Source organism: Rhinolophus sinicus, linkage group LG01 (assembly GCF_036562045.2).
Source record: "Rhinolophus sinicus isolate RSC01 linkage group LG01, ASM3656204v1, whole genome shotgun sequence".
NCBI classification, from domain to species: Eukaryota; Metazoa; Chordata; class Mammalia; order Chiroptera; family Rhinolophidae; genus Rhinolophus; species Rhinolophus sinicus.
In genome coordinates, this window is record NC_133751.1 from 147,826,084 (window position 1) to 147,842,582 (window position 16,499).

Here is a 16,499-nt window from a genome sequence, read left to right on the forward strand (position 1 = left end):
AGGAGGCCACTGTAACGGCCAGGTGAGACATAAGGGGTTAAACTAAGCAGGGGTAGGAGACGGAGGGGAGAGGATTCTAGAAATACTGAGGAAGAAAATGTAAGGACTTGAATGACTTTCCATGTGAGAGACGAAGAGATGGCTGGGTTGGGGGCGCCCAGGATGATTCAGTCCTGGGTTCCTAGCTTGGGTACCTGGGTGGATACTGGTTACACTAACAGAGGTAAGAAAAACATAAAGAAGGATTGGATCAGACGGGAAGGGGGACGAGTTTAATTTTGCAGTCGATGACTGCACGGTGGCCAAGGTCAGGCAGCCTGAAACTCAGGGGAAAAGCCACGAGAAGAGAGGAATGTTTACGAGTCATCTGAATGCAAACGGTAGGTTTCTCAAGTTGAAACCTTGAGGGGAGACGAAATCTAGCAGAATCATGAGCCAAAACTGGAAGTCAGGGAAACATTAATAATTAAGGAGTAGATAGAAGAAAACACATCCACAAAAGAGAAGGCATTAACACAAGATGGGAAGAGAGAGAAAGGTGAAATACCCATCAAAGGAGGACACATTTCAAGGGCGAGTGAGGGACAATCAGTACCAAACACAGCAGGCAAACAAAGCATAGAAAAGACAGGACCGTCTCCAGGTTTGATCGTCAGGAAGTGAGTGTTAAGGGTGGAATTGTGTTCCCTCCACACATACACACAAAAAGTTGGAGTTCTAACTCTTAGTCGCTCAGGATGTGACCTTATTTAGAGATAGTCTTTCAAGTTACAATGAGGTCATTAGGGTGGGCCCTAATCCAATGACTGGTGTCTTTAGAAAAGGGGGGAATTTGGACACAGAGACAGACGCACACAGAGGGAAGATGATGTGAGAGACAGAGGGAGAAGGCAGGCATGTACAAGCCAAGGAGGGAGGGAGGCCTGGAACACATCCTTCCCTCACAGCCCTCCTGAAGGACCCAGCCCTGCTGACACTTTGACCTTGGACTTCCAGCTTCCAGAACAGAGATAGTAAATTTCTATGGTTTAAGCCACCCAGTTTGTGGTATTTTGTCAGGGCAGCCTTAGCAGACAAATACAGTAAGTTTCCCCATGAGGAATTTCAGTTGCATACAAGGGGAAAAAGAAGTCAGATTGGAGAGAGTTGAGATGTGAATGGAAAGTGAGAAAGTACACTACATTTTTGTAAGGTTTGCACGAGGAGTTAGAGGGTGCTTAGTTCCAAGACCACAGACACCTGAATGATCTCAAATACAAATGGATCGATTTTTCTAGAAAATTTATTAGCATAAAGTACTACATAGTTTTGTTCATTGTATTCTGTTGATTTTAAAAATGTCTATTGCAGTTATGTTCACAATTTTTGTTCCTAGTTATTATTTGTGCATTTTCTCCCATTTCTCTACCAATTCGTTTTGCCAGAAAAATCTGTTATTAATTAAAAGTAAAGGTTTTTGGCTTTGTTGAAAAAAAGAAATAAAAACAAAATACACTGAAATGATAGGAGAAAGAGGGGATAACTGGCAGAGCAAGGTCCCGATGGGATGGGATCAAGGGCACAGCTTTGAACCCCTGGTCTTTGAGGCTTTAGGGAAGGGGGGGCGGGAAGAAATGGGAGTGTTGTAGGTCTCCTTGTTGGGAGGAAGCAGGCATTTCCACTTGGTGATCTCGGTGTTATTCATCAAGTAGGAAGTGAAGTCATCTGCTTAGAATTGGGGGCTGGGGTAGGGAGGGGACTGAGCAGGATGGTGAAAATTGAGAACTGCTGCTAGGAAGGGTGAGGAAGCTGAGTGAGGGCCAGTGATGCTGAAGGTCTGGCTAAGCTGGAGACAGCCTTTCCCTGCCTGGGTGTAACAGGAGGTAAAGTGTGTACTGCTGTAGGATCCATCCAGGTGCAGTGTTCCGCCAAGCTGTTGTGACCAAGGGGTGGAGAACGAGGAAACAGGATGCCGCTACAGAAATAGTTTTAGTGCTCACAACTGGAGGCCAGATTCGGCAGGAAAGAAAGAGGTACAGAAGGACCAATAAAGAATGAAAATGGAAGGATCCCCCGTATTTCAGATCAGGATTAGTGGGAGTTAGAGTGGGATGTTAGAATGAAAAGCTACTGAGGTGCAGGGATCTTGGTCATGACAACACAGGGCAGAGGAATGGGAGCAAGTCGCTGCAGGGGAATGGAGAGAAAGGCCACAGGAGTTGAGGTCCAGGTACTCTACGGGGGCGAGGGGTAACACATGTTGACTGGGGTACAAAATGCCCCAGTCTTCAATGATATGACTGAATGACAGATTTACTGAGGATGGTGATAAGGAGGATTAGAGAATGTCATAAACATTAAAGGGAGAGAGGCTTCTTTTTGCTTTACAAGTCAGACAGATCCTTACCACTGGGTCAGCTTCCATTCATATTGAAACACCCAATGTCTGGAAAGAGGTGAATTTTTTAGTCCTATTTGTACATCCAAAGAAATAAATTTTGAAGAGCTAAACGAGGGTTTGTTGGTTCTTTGAGGAATCATCATGTGCTAAAATTATACACATTATATATATATATATATATATATAAACAAACAAACAAACAAAACTATTGATAAAATTTTAGACAAACAACATACCAGAAACTCCGGGTGGTGTCTTAATGAATTTCCCATTAAAATGACCAATAACAGCTTCACACTTTTCTGTTGATTCCATCCTATATTTATATAAAAATAAAACACATAAATATTTAGAGATCTCTTAGTTTTCATTTTATTCTGTGCATTGAATACATTCTTTCAGGTTTATTGAATATAAATGAAACCTAGCAAAAATGTGAATAAGAAAAAGTGGGTTTATCCTATCTTTTATCTAACTGTCGGTTGTATCCTTCTATAGTAAAATGACAACTATTAACTGGAGAGTACATTCTGCATCACAAAAAGAAATAAATTATACCTACAGTGCTTAATACCAAGCATATCAAATGTATAATTTTTGCTTGTTGGAAAATTGACAATCAATACACAACAGATTTGTTAGTCATGATATGAATTAAACACAAAAAGTAACAGTTCAAAATACTAGTGTAGTTAGTGCTTGCTAGAATATCTGTCATTTTAAAGATGGTCTTTCCTTTTACATAGTCCCGAAATGAAAGACTCAAAAGTCATGATAAGACCTAGTGTCAATCAGAGGATGTACCTTATATGGTGTTTACGTTTGCTTCAAGTTTAAAACTAAATTTAAGTCAATTATGTACCTTCCGATTTATCTTTGCTTCGGGGGAGGCCTAACTGTACAACTTATTCTACATCTTCTGCAGGTGGGTAAAAACATTTGAGAAACATTTCAGGGGAATTAAACTATTGTGACTTATTTCTCTTTAATGGAAGAAACACTGACTAATCTACTCAAAAATGCGTTGCACTCCTAGACTATCCCATTACACCTTGATTTTAATGGGTAGCAATAGTTTCAAAAAGCAGAATTTAACTGGATTCCATCTTCGGATATAGAAATAAAATTAACTGATCTGCTTTCAGAAGAACACCCACCGAAGTGACAATTTTTAGATGGCACTGGGCTTTTCATTGTGTCACCTGCACCCTCTTAACCAATCAAGTGTACCGTGGAGATGCTAGCCTTGTGATGACTTCCCAACTGTAGAATATTTCAGTTTAACTATAAAATTACCTAGCCTAACAGAAAGAGCAATGGACTAAAAGCCAGAAGACCCTACTTCATTACTTGGCAGCCCAGTGACAATGGAAAAGCCCCTTCTAGGCCTCAATTTTCTTACCTGCAAAATAGGAAACAAAGCTTGCTTTGTTATCTGTGGTAGTACATGGGACTGACATGAAATAGGATAATGTATATGAAAGAAAAATGTCAGCAATTTTTCCTCCAAAATCAAAGTCGGTACGTTAAAACATGTAGACATTATTTGTTACTACACAGTAATAATAGGTTTCTAAATAATGCATCATGTAAAATAATTTTTGTACATGGGCTTTTGGATTAGAACTGTATCACAAATCAAAGCTCCTTCTGTTTAAGATTTTTCCTTTAGAAACCAAATTAACTACTGCACTGAAGTATCCTTTCTAGGCAGGAAAGAACAAAAGTAAGGTGAAAGGGGTGATGGCATTTTAGATATATCTGTAATATTTTACTTCTTAAAAAACAATCTGAAGCAAAATTGTAAAATGTTATAATAGTGTAACAATCGAAGGTTAGGTGTCTTATCACTGTCTTACTTTTATGCAAGTTTGAAATATTTCATTTAAAAATCTAATTCAGTGACTTTATTGATGATGAATTAAATTTCTACCAAATGAGAAAACCGTACTGATTTATGTATGAAATTAAGGAGCCTGAGATTGTCATTTTTAAGAAGTTATAGGCATCTTGATGTAATTAATAAAAATATTGAGGACATGTACTTTGAGCATGATTGCTCATGTAATATTTCCTTGCCCTGAGTCACTAAATATTAATGTCCTCAGGTTCAAGAATCCTAAGGAACATCCTACAGATTTGGAAAAATGCCAACCAATACTTACACAAAATTGAAGTTTATGGTGCAACTGCCTGTCATGATCCTAGTTTAACTTCTCTATTTTTGCTCAATATTCATTTTCCAGGAAATGTAGCAGAGCTATCGTTGTTAACAGAATCAAGACAAGGCCAGCGTGCTTACCTAGCAAAGCCAACACCACGACTTGTGCCACTGGAATCACGTAGTATCCTTGTAGAAATAACTTGTCCAAATGGTTTCAGCATATTTTCAAGTTCTTGCTCATCCATGGACAGTGGCAAATTAGAAATATACAGGTTGGTAGGATCTTGTTCCTGTTGCTAAAACAGAATAGAGTCATCCATTAATCTCCAATAAAAGGTGAGATATTTCTGTTCACACACCTACTTTTATTTAGCCACTCTCTTTGCTCAGATCCTTAGAAGTATTATCCAGTAAAATCCTGGGAACTACAAAACACCCACATCACCACGGAAACTTGACAACAGGGTCCGAAGCCTGGACAATCTGGGCAGGTCCCACACGGTCCCCCTGAGCCATTCTTAGCAGATTTGGAAATGAAACTACTGGCAGGCACCACTCGAGTTGGAGCGGATGCCCTCATGGAACCACAGCTCTCAGCTGTTTGCAGTGTTCCCAAAAATAACCAACCTCTCCTCTACTACTATTTTTAGGAGTCCATTTCAGGCACACTATTGCACAGAAGGCTAATAATTCAATCCAGAGACACACATGGGATTCTGGATCGAGTCATCTAAAGTCCACTGGGGCTCTGCCCCAAATCCCCTCCTGGGCTCTGTGGCAGAGGCCTTTACTACTGCTGAGTTGTGATCACCATCACGAAAAGGAAAGCATCTAAATTAACAAACTCAAGAAAACTCAAAGCCATACAAAACGATAAACTCTAGGTAGATCAAATTTTAGAATCCAGGGAAAAGTGAGCTCTAGAGTAGATGGGGAGGGGAGTTTTGCTAAATCCTTGCTACTGAGAGTGATCCTGGGGCCAGCAGTGGTGGATATTAGAAATGGAAGCATATTAGAAATGCAGAATCTCAGGCCCCATCCCAGACCTAAAGAATCATAAGCTGCATTTAATAAGATTTCCAGGTGATTCATTTGCATATGAAAGTTCAAGAAGCAATAATTAGATCATTCCCTACTCATCTTTCCTTTGCTGATGTGGAATCAGCTGAAACCAAAGATATGTAACAGAATTTTCTGAGAATCATCAACTTACGTATATTTACTAAGAGTGTGGTGTTGAAATCATCAGGGAAAAAGCTTTTACGGCTACTGGAATATTTTCTGACCAAGTCAAAATTTACCTGTGCAACTATGAGATTAGGAGAGCCTTAATGAATTTTACATCAGGCTTTGCTTTGATCTTATTAATCAATTGTATTTTTACATATTGAACTATGTGAGTTTATGATTTTTCTTTAATAGGCACTATTAGTAAAGTCATTAATTGATGTTTTAGCCTTAGGCAACAGAATAGCACACTCATTATATTTTAGATTTCCAAAGTGCACAGTACTTTAAAAATATACGTGAAGCACATGCATGTTTCAATTCGTACAAAGTCTTGTCTTTCTAGTGTATCCTAGCACTAATTAAACCTGAAGTGAAGCTTTGCCTTTTACATACTTTGTAAGAAAAAAATGTAAACTGATTTTTCTGGTGAGATTTAAAATTCCCCAGCATCCTAGGGAATGGCAAATATCTTGGCATTCCCAAGAATTAAAGTTATCAAAGACTGAGCAACTACAGGCAGAAAGTACTGTCCTTATAACTTCCTGGTTCTCACAGAAGGCAGCACGGAACCAGGCCAGTTCCACAGGTATAAAGCAGAGGTTCCCAGGCTGGGTGACCCCGAGCTCTCAGGGGTGTGTCAGTGAGGGTGTATCCAAGAAAAATTTTCAAATGCTCAATAGTAAGCTGAACAGTTACCCTCATTAACCCTTCAGACTAAATAAAATGGCCACCATCTTTGCTTTTAGCTGAAATGAGATGGATTCAGTGTGGTACCACTGATTATCTTACACTGAGTAAAACCTCCTGCTGACAATTACATAAAGTGTATCTTTAATATATAAAAATTGAAAAGTGATTTGTGTAATGAGTGCGCAACAGTCATAGATAAAATATTTCAAAATACAGGAAGAAGCAACATGATCTTATGTATTCAAGTTTTCAAATTCTTTTGAGGTGGGATGAGAGATAAAATCCTATTTCCACCTCATTCACTACCTGCATCAATTTTACCCAATTAATTATAAAGCGCCTCGATTAGCCATTTCATGCTGGCTTTAACCTCCCAAGTCCTGAAATTTTCCTGGAGTGCAAAAGTCTGTATTTGTTTCTGTGGAAGTCTGGTCCATAATTGACCCACACAGATGGGGTCCTTTCTGTCTGAAGGTGGGTATTGAGGGGCCCTGTAGCCCAATACAGCTAAATGGCATTTGCAGTGCATCTCATTTGTCTCAGATTCTCATGATAAACTATTAACTCCAGTCCTGTCTTCCAGCAGCTTATAGTTAAGTAGGGGAGATAAAAACACATGCAATGGATGCTATGATACAGATGTGCATAAATGACAGTGGGCCTGGACAGACAGGGGAACTTAGTTAGATTAGGGTGGACTTTTCAGAGGGCATGACGTTGGGTTGAAACTTGAGAAGCAAGCAGAAGACACAGGGCTGAAACCCAATTGTGAAAGGCTATATAAGGAGTTTGATTTTATTTTGTCAGTCACAGCTCCTTCAACTTTTCCACCTAAGCCGAGCTAACAGCAGGGAGAATGATTGTGTATCCCAAAGAGTCTGTAAGCAAAAGCCAAAGTAACTTTGCCAGAGCTGCAAAATTTCCTGAGGCTTTGTGCTTCATCTAAAAAAGGGGGGTGGGGATGTAAAGTTTGCAACCTACTCCCTAACTATTCAAGTTTGTTTTACTATAGAAACATTATTTCTGGCCTAATACTTTCAAGTAATACTGATACATCAGAGACATAAGCCATGTTTCTCCTGTGATTTCCCGTATTCTGGTGGGTGTGGGGGAGTAAGAGGAAGGAGGAACTGCCGTCCTTGTACTGCAGTTAGCAAGCCACACCCAGAAATATGGGGAGCTTCTGGAGGCACGAAAGCAGGAGAGTGATATGATTAAATCTATCTCATTAAAAAGCTTTCTGAATCATGCTTAGTCAGAATAAAGCTGGGAACCCCATAATTAAAGAGCACTAAACACTTCTTGGGTGAAGATATGGCATAAAAAACGTTACATAATGAACACATCATAAATATTGTGGGTTTTCTTTTCAAGTTACAATTATAAAAATCTAAATGGCTAATAGTTAAGCATTTCATAGGAGAATTTTTCATATGTGAAATATTGTTAAAAGGGTTGACAATGTAGGTACTAAGTTACTTTCTAAATCTGTGTTTCAGTTGCTTCTATTATTAAAACATTAATAAAAATACTATATTCTTTAAAGTCTTGATTCAACTTGAAAGTTTACCAGTGAAGAAAAAAACAATAAATGCTAAAATAAGAATCCAGAAAGAAATTGAGCTCTTAACTCATTCTTTGGTAACAGTTAGAAGAATAGGCTAAATGCAAGTCAATATTTTCTATGATTTTAATGCATTTGTTTTCAATAGCAACAACTCAATTAGGTTTCTTCATTTGGGATGATTCTTAGAACTAATGTAATTTATTTTTCCTTTCAAATGGTCAACTTATTCTGCAATAATTAAAAACAAACAAAAAAACCCAACCAACCAACCAGAAGAAACTCCAAGCTGGCAGCACTGGCCATAGAAATATCTAATCCTCAAAGTGTCCATGCATTCAAGTTATGCATTCACAGTGAACAAAATCTATAATACTTGCAGTAAGTGGAGGGTGGTTCCTGAACGAGGATAATTTCGTTTCCTTAAAATCAGTGACAACCCTAACTCTGTTTTATTACATACAATGCTGTGTCTGAAAAAACAATTATTCTGTGAATTATGGGTGGCCAAACATAAAAATGGGGCCAACAGGCCTCTTTATATCCCTAGGCATGGAAAGGGTTCAATGGCTTCCCTAACAAGTAGAAAACTAGATCCCACATCGGCTGTGAGAGGGATAAATGGCTACTAATGTTCACTTGAGTAGAAAAGCGGGGCTCGCAGGCCCTGCGTGGTGTAAAGCAGTCAGTCGTCATCTGAAAGAAATTAACAAAAACCTCCCTGTGCGTGTGGAATGGTTCCTAAAATGCAAGAAAGGGACTTGGCAGGAAGACCTGACATCTGTTTTCTCTTGTAGGGAATAGGTTCACCAACCAGCAGATCGCTGCTTTCAGGCTGGTGAATGCAAACTGCCTGAAGCATGGTGGACCTCTGTGCGGAAGGGGGATTCAATTCCTACTCCTTTGACTGACTGCTATTTACTGAAGAAAATGTGCATGCTTACCAACAGCCCAACAACATACAATGACCTGCTGAGCCCTCGGAGGCCTTAAGAGGCACTGCCGAAAGGCTTATACAAATCGCTCTGTTAACAGATATCACCAACGTTGATTTCCGTTTTACATCTTTTTAGCTTGTTATCTGAATTTTTCCCTTCTTTTCAGAGCTTCTGAGTCTTTTATTTTAAAAATGCACACATTTTGAAACAAGTGCCAAGTGTAACGTAAATAGGAATGGCCTTGAGACTTTGGGAAAATCTTCTGGTAAGTTTCGTCAGGTACTCGATGGACTGAGCTCAATGAATATACTTTTTAAATATCCCATTCTTAATTCTCAGTATCTGTCCATGCTGGGAAGAAAATATTTCTCACTCAATTGGCTTCTTTGATCATTAACATAACAAACATTTAATATCTCCCATATGCCAGAATCCAAGCAATGCACTGAAAATTAAAACATAAATAAGGAACAATCACTGTTGTCCAATGCTCTTTACTGGAAGTTTTGCAATTCAGTTTTGTATATATGCAGTCCTTTTTCAGCCCAGTAGCCAATGTGTCCAATGATATATTCTCCCTCACCTCCAGGATTCCCCTAGTAGAATGCCCCTTAATTTTTTCCTGATTACGTAAGGAAGCAAGCCTTGACTGTACGGCAATGTGAATTTTCAAAACCTTATAGAAACCCAATTAATTCACTAGAGAAAAGTGGATGGACATGGGCCCCTTTTCACTCAACCATGGGAGCCAAACCTAAACTGCTTTTAACAATTATCTCCACAGAAAGCATGTGCCAGGTGTTCTTGACCCAAACAACATGAAGGGGCCAAGTGAACTCCAGATACTCAAAACCATGGTTCTATGCTAGAGAACAATGGACCCTCTAGCATTTAAAATACTTTCAGTGCTATAATACAAAAGAAATTAGTCCAGGAAACTCATTCTACAGAGACCTGAAGAAAGTCATAAGGTGCAGAATGCTGACACACTGCCAGGGTCTCTGAACCTGTGTACCATTCCTTCCCTACAGGTGATGCAGGAAAGGACTCTCTCTCCTGGCCAATGTACATTACCAAGTCTCCTAAGGAGGTCTTTGAACAGTGCTCTTTAGCTAGCAACTCATGGGAAAGCTGGCATTCAAAGTGCACTGGTGAAGGACATGTATCACCGCCAACCTACATCCAGTCCAGTTTTGACTAAATGCATTGTAAAGACTTCTTCGAAACAGCATACATTTAATATACAATGCTGCTTAATAGCATAGGCATTGAAAACATGCCTACCTGTGCGCTCATGGGACCACTCTGACTAAGGCCTCGGCATTTGCAGCAGGTTGTTAAAACAAGCCTCTTTCTAACTGTGTGGCAGCAGATGACACAGAACAACGGGCGTCAGGCACTCCTGTATTCAGAGTTGAGAAACCAGGCCACCGAGGGAGTCTGCACAGGAGCTGGCTGAGACCTGGTGTGGGATCCCTGACTGACCATCCGCGTCCTGTCCGTCTCCAAGAGATTGGAGAGGCTGAGAATGAATACAGCTGTGGAGAGCAATGCAGAGTGGAGACATATGGTCTAAGTCTCACCATAGGGGCTGCTTCCCTGTAATCACTAGTCAAGCAAGAGAGGCTTCAACAGACCCCTCAGGAGGCTTGATCTGTGTCCTGCAGAGCACGGTGCACACAGCAGATCAACATCTGACTTAAACCTGAGAAATCTAAAAGGCACAGAGCTGGTTGAGGGGTCCTAACAAGCTACAGATATCCTATAGCTAGCTGCCAAAAACGTAGGTCAGATGTGGGCACACAAGGTAGAGCAGGCCTACGGTTGTGTTAGAGCCTCTCAAGAAGGCTGTACTGAAGGGCCAGGAAATCCCAGCGGAGAAGGGCTGAGGACAGATCCTTAGATTATCAGGAGCTGAGGCCAGCCGCCTGAGGACATGTATTCTCTAGCTTAAAGGGACGACAGGGAAAAGATCAGTTGCGGGGATGGTAGTGGTAAGAGAGCTCTGACAAACTCCCAAAGCATTCCACTGTCTGGCCAGAGAAATCAACGCCAGATTACATCACTGTCAGGTCCAGGAGCTTTCCCATCCTTTACGATGGCTCCACCCCTGGAGGGGGTAAGGGATCCATCACCGATCACTTTCTTCTAGTGAGTTCATCAGGATACCACAGAGTTTGGAAAATTCACATTGCCATATATTAAACAACAGCTAGTGAGCCAATGGAAGAGTGGGAAAAACTCAAATTTGGGAAATAGGGACGAAACTAACCATACTCCCATCACACTGTAGGACTACCACCAGCCAATGTCTACTTAGAGCAGAACTTAGCTGGGAGGAGGGAGAAGCTTTACCATTATACGTACTCAAAATTTTGTCAAATAAACAGGACTGGACATTTACATTACAGGCATCCCCCATTTAACATCAGTAATACGTTCTTGAAAATCAGACAATCAGCATCAAAATGTTAACTGGAAGCCCATTTCACATTATCTCAAACTGGAAAAAATCACAACGTATAACACATTGACTACAAATCCCAATTTCCTAAAATGAACTATTTATTTTCCTAAAATGTAACTACATGCATGTTACATATCTGTGTGTGTGTGTGTGTGTGTACACACACACACATGAAAAATGGCTATGTTGGGATATAAACCTTTAAAACATTGCTTCCCAATCACCAAATAATCAATATGGTTGTTAGTAGACAACTGCTTTGTAAACTGTGATTTCTTAGAGAACTAGCAACACCCAAGACATATATCCCTTTAGCTGACACTCAGCAGTTTCAAAACCCCTACACATGATTTTGACATTTTACAAACCGTATTTGGAATGTAACTTGAAACTTTCCCCATACAACATCTTGGTTAAAATACTGTATTGAGATGGGTGTAAATACATATAGAAACAGCTGAAAATGTATTGAAAGATAATTATGCTCCATGAAGTTTGTATATGAAAAATCAAGAGGCATTCTATCAAAAAAGGAGAAAAAGACCTAAAATGAAAGAAGCAATTAAAGGATCTTTTTAAAATAATGAGTGTGGCCAGAAAAGTCATGGGGCCTGCCCTGGATTTTATCCATGGGAGGAGGAAGCGGGAGCTCCAACGTGTGAGTGAAAATGGACAGAACAGAGGAAAAAATAGAGCTGATTGTGCCTCAAAAGTCCTACTTACAAAAGTCCTACTTACAAAATTATCCATTCCTTACAGCGGTAGATTAAACAGTCAATAAGTCATAGATAATACCAGGATTGCATATTCACAATTACATAATTTAAAATCTCATCATCACTTTCTCTCAACAATATCACAAGGAATTGCTCTATATTATGGACAAATAACCTGAAAATCATGGTCCTTCATATTTACAGCCCTGTTTATTTTAGCCACTTACTCTGGAGTTCAAGAAAATCTAAAATAAGGCTGACTCAGTCCAAAGCTTTAAAAACATTAAACATCAAGGACTACTTTAGAAAGCTGATACCTTTCATTAATTCCTGAAATCTTTATTTATGCTATTTCCTTTAAATCAAGGTAAATCTCTATCCTGGTAGCCACATATGCGTCCTTCAATATACATAAGTTCTTAGCAGGTAACTTATCTCTTTACAAGAGTCCTTGAACTTCCATAAATCATCCTTCCTGATGGAAATATGAATGCTCCTCAGGAAATGATCGTGCTACTATTCAGAAGTAGCAGAGGCCAGCACAAAATCCCTTTCCTCTCTACTTCAAAAAGCCAGATAAAATAAAATTATTGATCTTTGGTAAAGAATACACAAAATAACAAACTGCTGAGTTTCAGGCTTACAATATTTCCCATAGCAATTCCAGGACCACAATTGGAAAAAATAATGTACATAATTATATGTATGTCCTAATAAATGTACTATTGGTTCTGGGTGCGATATAAACCAAATTTACACTTAGGCAATAAAGACAAGGGCATAAATACCACTTCAACGATACCCCTCATCTAGAATGCTATTAATAAAAGTTCATCAGAAACAAGTCTTGGATAAAGCTACTGTAGAAATACTAAAGAGAAGCTTTATATCTCATAAATAAACAATGACTAAAATTGTCTCACTTTTTGTACAGATTCAAAATAGCAACTATAGCTTACACTGCATTAGAACTACTCCTGAGGATGTGGAGACATGGGACAAGTGTCCAGAAGTAGCCGTGGCTAGCTGGGATGGATGGGGGAGTGCGAATGGTGATAGGAAAAGCAATGTGTCGGGCTTCAGAACCAAACCCAAGGACTAGAGAAGTGATTACTGGCTCTCGACTCACCTTTGCCATTTGAGCTTGAACCCCACTAGCCTTCAGGGCAGACACAGCTTTCTGAGCAGCTGCAGGACTGTCAAAGTCGACAAAACCATAACCTGAAATGCAAAACACACTTAGTTTTTAAGCCATTACCTTATAATTATGTAAAGAGGAAAAGAATGACTATTTAGTTTCTGATGTAGGCAACCAGAAATGAAAACCTGGGTGATCTGACAGGTCTCCAGCTTTTAACCGCTGCAGTGCAGCATACTTTTCTGGCTGTCTTTCCCTGTGGTCTATCATTGGCTAGACAAGTTCCCCTTCGAAGAAAAAGGAAAAAACTGAAAAAGCAAAAACAAAAACAAAAACCCAGCTTTCCTCTTTTCCAGATCTCAGGTGCCCTGTACTTACTAACAAAGAAACAAAAAAAGGACACCCAAGTTACCAACCAAAGTTTAAAAAGGGGGGAGAAGGCGGTGGTGGTGGTGGAAAGCAACTTCAGAGAAATAGCATTGTTCATGATTTGGTAAGAAAGACAGAGCCAGCCTACAGAGCTTACAAATGACAAACAAAAATTATGTTTATTCTGTAGACTAAACTTTATTTTTCAAATACATTAAACACAACAGTTAGATGCCTAGAACACAAAATAATCTAAATTTTAGTACTTGGTTAAAAATATAATTACTTATTTACCTAAAATAGAGTTCATCATGATCTCCCTTCAAAATAAAGAAGGGGGGGGGATACCTCCAGATACCCAAAATAGCTGTTTCCGTGGGTCATGTCCTAAAGTCCAAAACCAAAATATTAAAAAAAAAAAAAATAATAATAATAATAATCACATAACCTCCTAAGAGAGGCCCTGGTTCAAAGCTTATTTATGTACAGCTTTACAAACAGTTTGAACAAGCTGGTCAGCTATTTTCCCTGGCCAAAACAAATCAAAAGCAGGAAATGAGGGGGGGAAAGGAGGATCGGGTTGAGGGTAGGGCTGCTACAAAATAAGCATATGGACGGTATCTAGCCGTGAAAACTAGTAACAAGAAAATAGGAAAACTATACAAAGAACAGGACTTGCACCGCGTTAAGAGCAACAGCCCCGGAATCAACTGATCCCATGAGCAGCATCATTGTATTAAAATAGGCAACCCGTGATTTTTCACTGTGATAACTTAAGTTATTGAGAAAAGGTTAAAAGTATACTTAGCACGCTGTTTAAAAGATCAGGGCACCAGGCAAAAATACCAACAGAGATATTCTTGGAACTCGAACCTATTAAATTAAGTTTAAATGAACAAGAGTATTTTGGAAAAGGAAAGCAGTGTTTGGAGGGTGCACAGAAGAGGGGCCAGCCCTATCATTTACTTATAGATATGATAAAGAACAGTGATCTAGAGTGTAAGGGACTCATGTCAAAACAGACATATGTATCAACAAGATCAAACAGAAAGCTTGGAAATAGTCCAAAGGTCAGTTTGCAGTATCAGTACCAAAAATATTGCCTGGTAACAAAATAAGTTGTAATGAAATGGAGTAGATTATCTATTACAGAAATAAATATTTTAGGAGAGATGAGTGTTAAAGCTGAAACAAGCAGCAGCTTCCTTGTATTACTTGGAACTGGATTGAAATAAGGCTTAACTTCATTTAGACAGTGGAGAAAACAGCCAGGTTGGAAAGAAAAAGAAGAGGCTGACCCAGGTAAAAGCAGAGGGTTACTCAACTGCCCAGTCAGAAATTCGGTTAAACATATTTTTGGGTATCTTTTAGAAATCTGCTGTTAGTGCAATCCTCTATGGAGACACACAGGCGTGCACACACACACTCACTCTCTCACGCGCACACATCTTTTATTACCAAACACAATTTTAGCAGGTCATAAGAGAACAGTCCACTACACTGAAATGATGTAACTCCTGCTGATGGACATTTAAGTTTTTCCCCCAATTTTGTTGTTGTCAAAAATTTACAATAAACAGATCTTAAATTTGATGTTACTATAGTGAAGTTATCATCTGCTCAGGTCCTATTACCATTACTTTATTTGTTATTTTGTTATTAGGAAAAATCCATAATAGCTGCATTTTAGTGAATTGTTTACATCCTTTTTTTGGCCTTTTCTAGCCACATTCCAACTGTTTCAGAAGTATTTGTTGAAAACAAATATAATAGGTAAGCATGCAAACTTGCGCTCTTTCATTTCCTCTATATTACTTTCAAGTAATACACAAATTTGATTTACACAGGTTCTATGGGTTTCATTATATAAATATGTATAAAGATATTTTTGAAGGTGGGATTATGGATTCACTAAGTAACACAGCACCCTCTGTGTAGATTCCCAGGAGGATTCTTCTCAGGTCTCAGGACCAGGCATGTTATGGCACTCCTGCTTCCTGGATTTTCCTCCATATTGTCATAAATGAATCATGGGAATAGGTTTTCTATTTTTGCTTTGGCCACTATGAAACACAGGGCCATTTCTCTAGTAACCTTAAGTTTCTTACACTTACCCCTAATTTCCCCTTTGGTCTGATTTATCTTCACCCATTTTTACTTGTGTGTGTGTGTGTTCTGGTCTTACATGCAACTCTGTAAGCATCGAACTCCTCAGTTCGAGTTGCCCATGGTCAACCGTGGTCCAAAAACATTCCATGTAAAACTCCAGAAATAAACAATTCATAAGTTTTAAATTGTGAGTTGCTCTGAGTAGCACCATGAAATCTCATGGTGTCCTGCTCCATTCCACCCGGGATGCCAATCATCCCTTTGTCCAGGGTGTCCATGCTGCACACACAACCTGTCCCTTAGTCACGTAGTAGCTATCTCGGTTATCAGATTGGTTAACACACACACACACACACACACACACACACACACACACACACAAGGAGACCACATTCACATAACCTTTATTACACTGTTATAAATGTTCTATTTTATTTTTAGTTATTGTTAATCTCTTACTGTGCCTAATTTATAAATTAAACTTTATCAAAAGTGTGTATGTATAGGAAAAACAGTATATGTAGGGTTTGGTACTCTCCATGGTTTAAAGCATCTATTAGGGGTCTTGGAATGTATTCCCCCATGGATAAGGGGCAACTACTGTATCAAAATGTTTAAATACCTATTGTTGGCTAAAACTGACAAAAAACTGAAATGTAGATGAGCAATTGAATCATAAATTGTTAAGTTTAATAACTAAGGTACATGTTATTCAGAGCAATGTTTCCTTCAGC

General features: G+C 39.2%; 1 protein-coding gene across 11 annotated transcripts in view; it reads right to left on the reverse strand.

Annotated features, from left to right (window-relative positions):
- Positions 1-16,499, reverse strand: part of RBMS1 (RNA binding motif single stranded interacting protein 1) — a 198,191-nt gene that overhangs the window by 24,548 nt on the left and 157,144 nt on the right. For all 11 annotated transcript variants that reach the window (XM_074337078.1, XM_019727264.2, XM_019727271.2 and 8 more), the window contains exons 4-6: positions 13,279-13,370; positions 4,683-4,840; positions 2,617-2,696 (exon numbers count right to left, since the gene is read on the reverse strand). In XM_074337078.1, the coding sequence (XP_074193179.1) occupies positions 2,617-2,696; positions 4,683-4,840; positions 13,279-13,370 (330 nt within the window). The remainder of the gene's footprint in view (positions 1-2,616; positions 2,697-4,682; positions 4,841-13,278; positions 13,371-16,499) is intronic.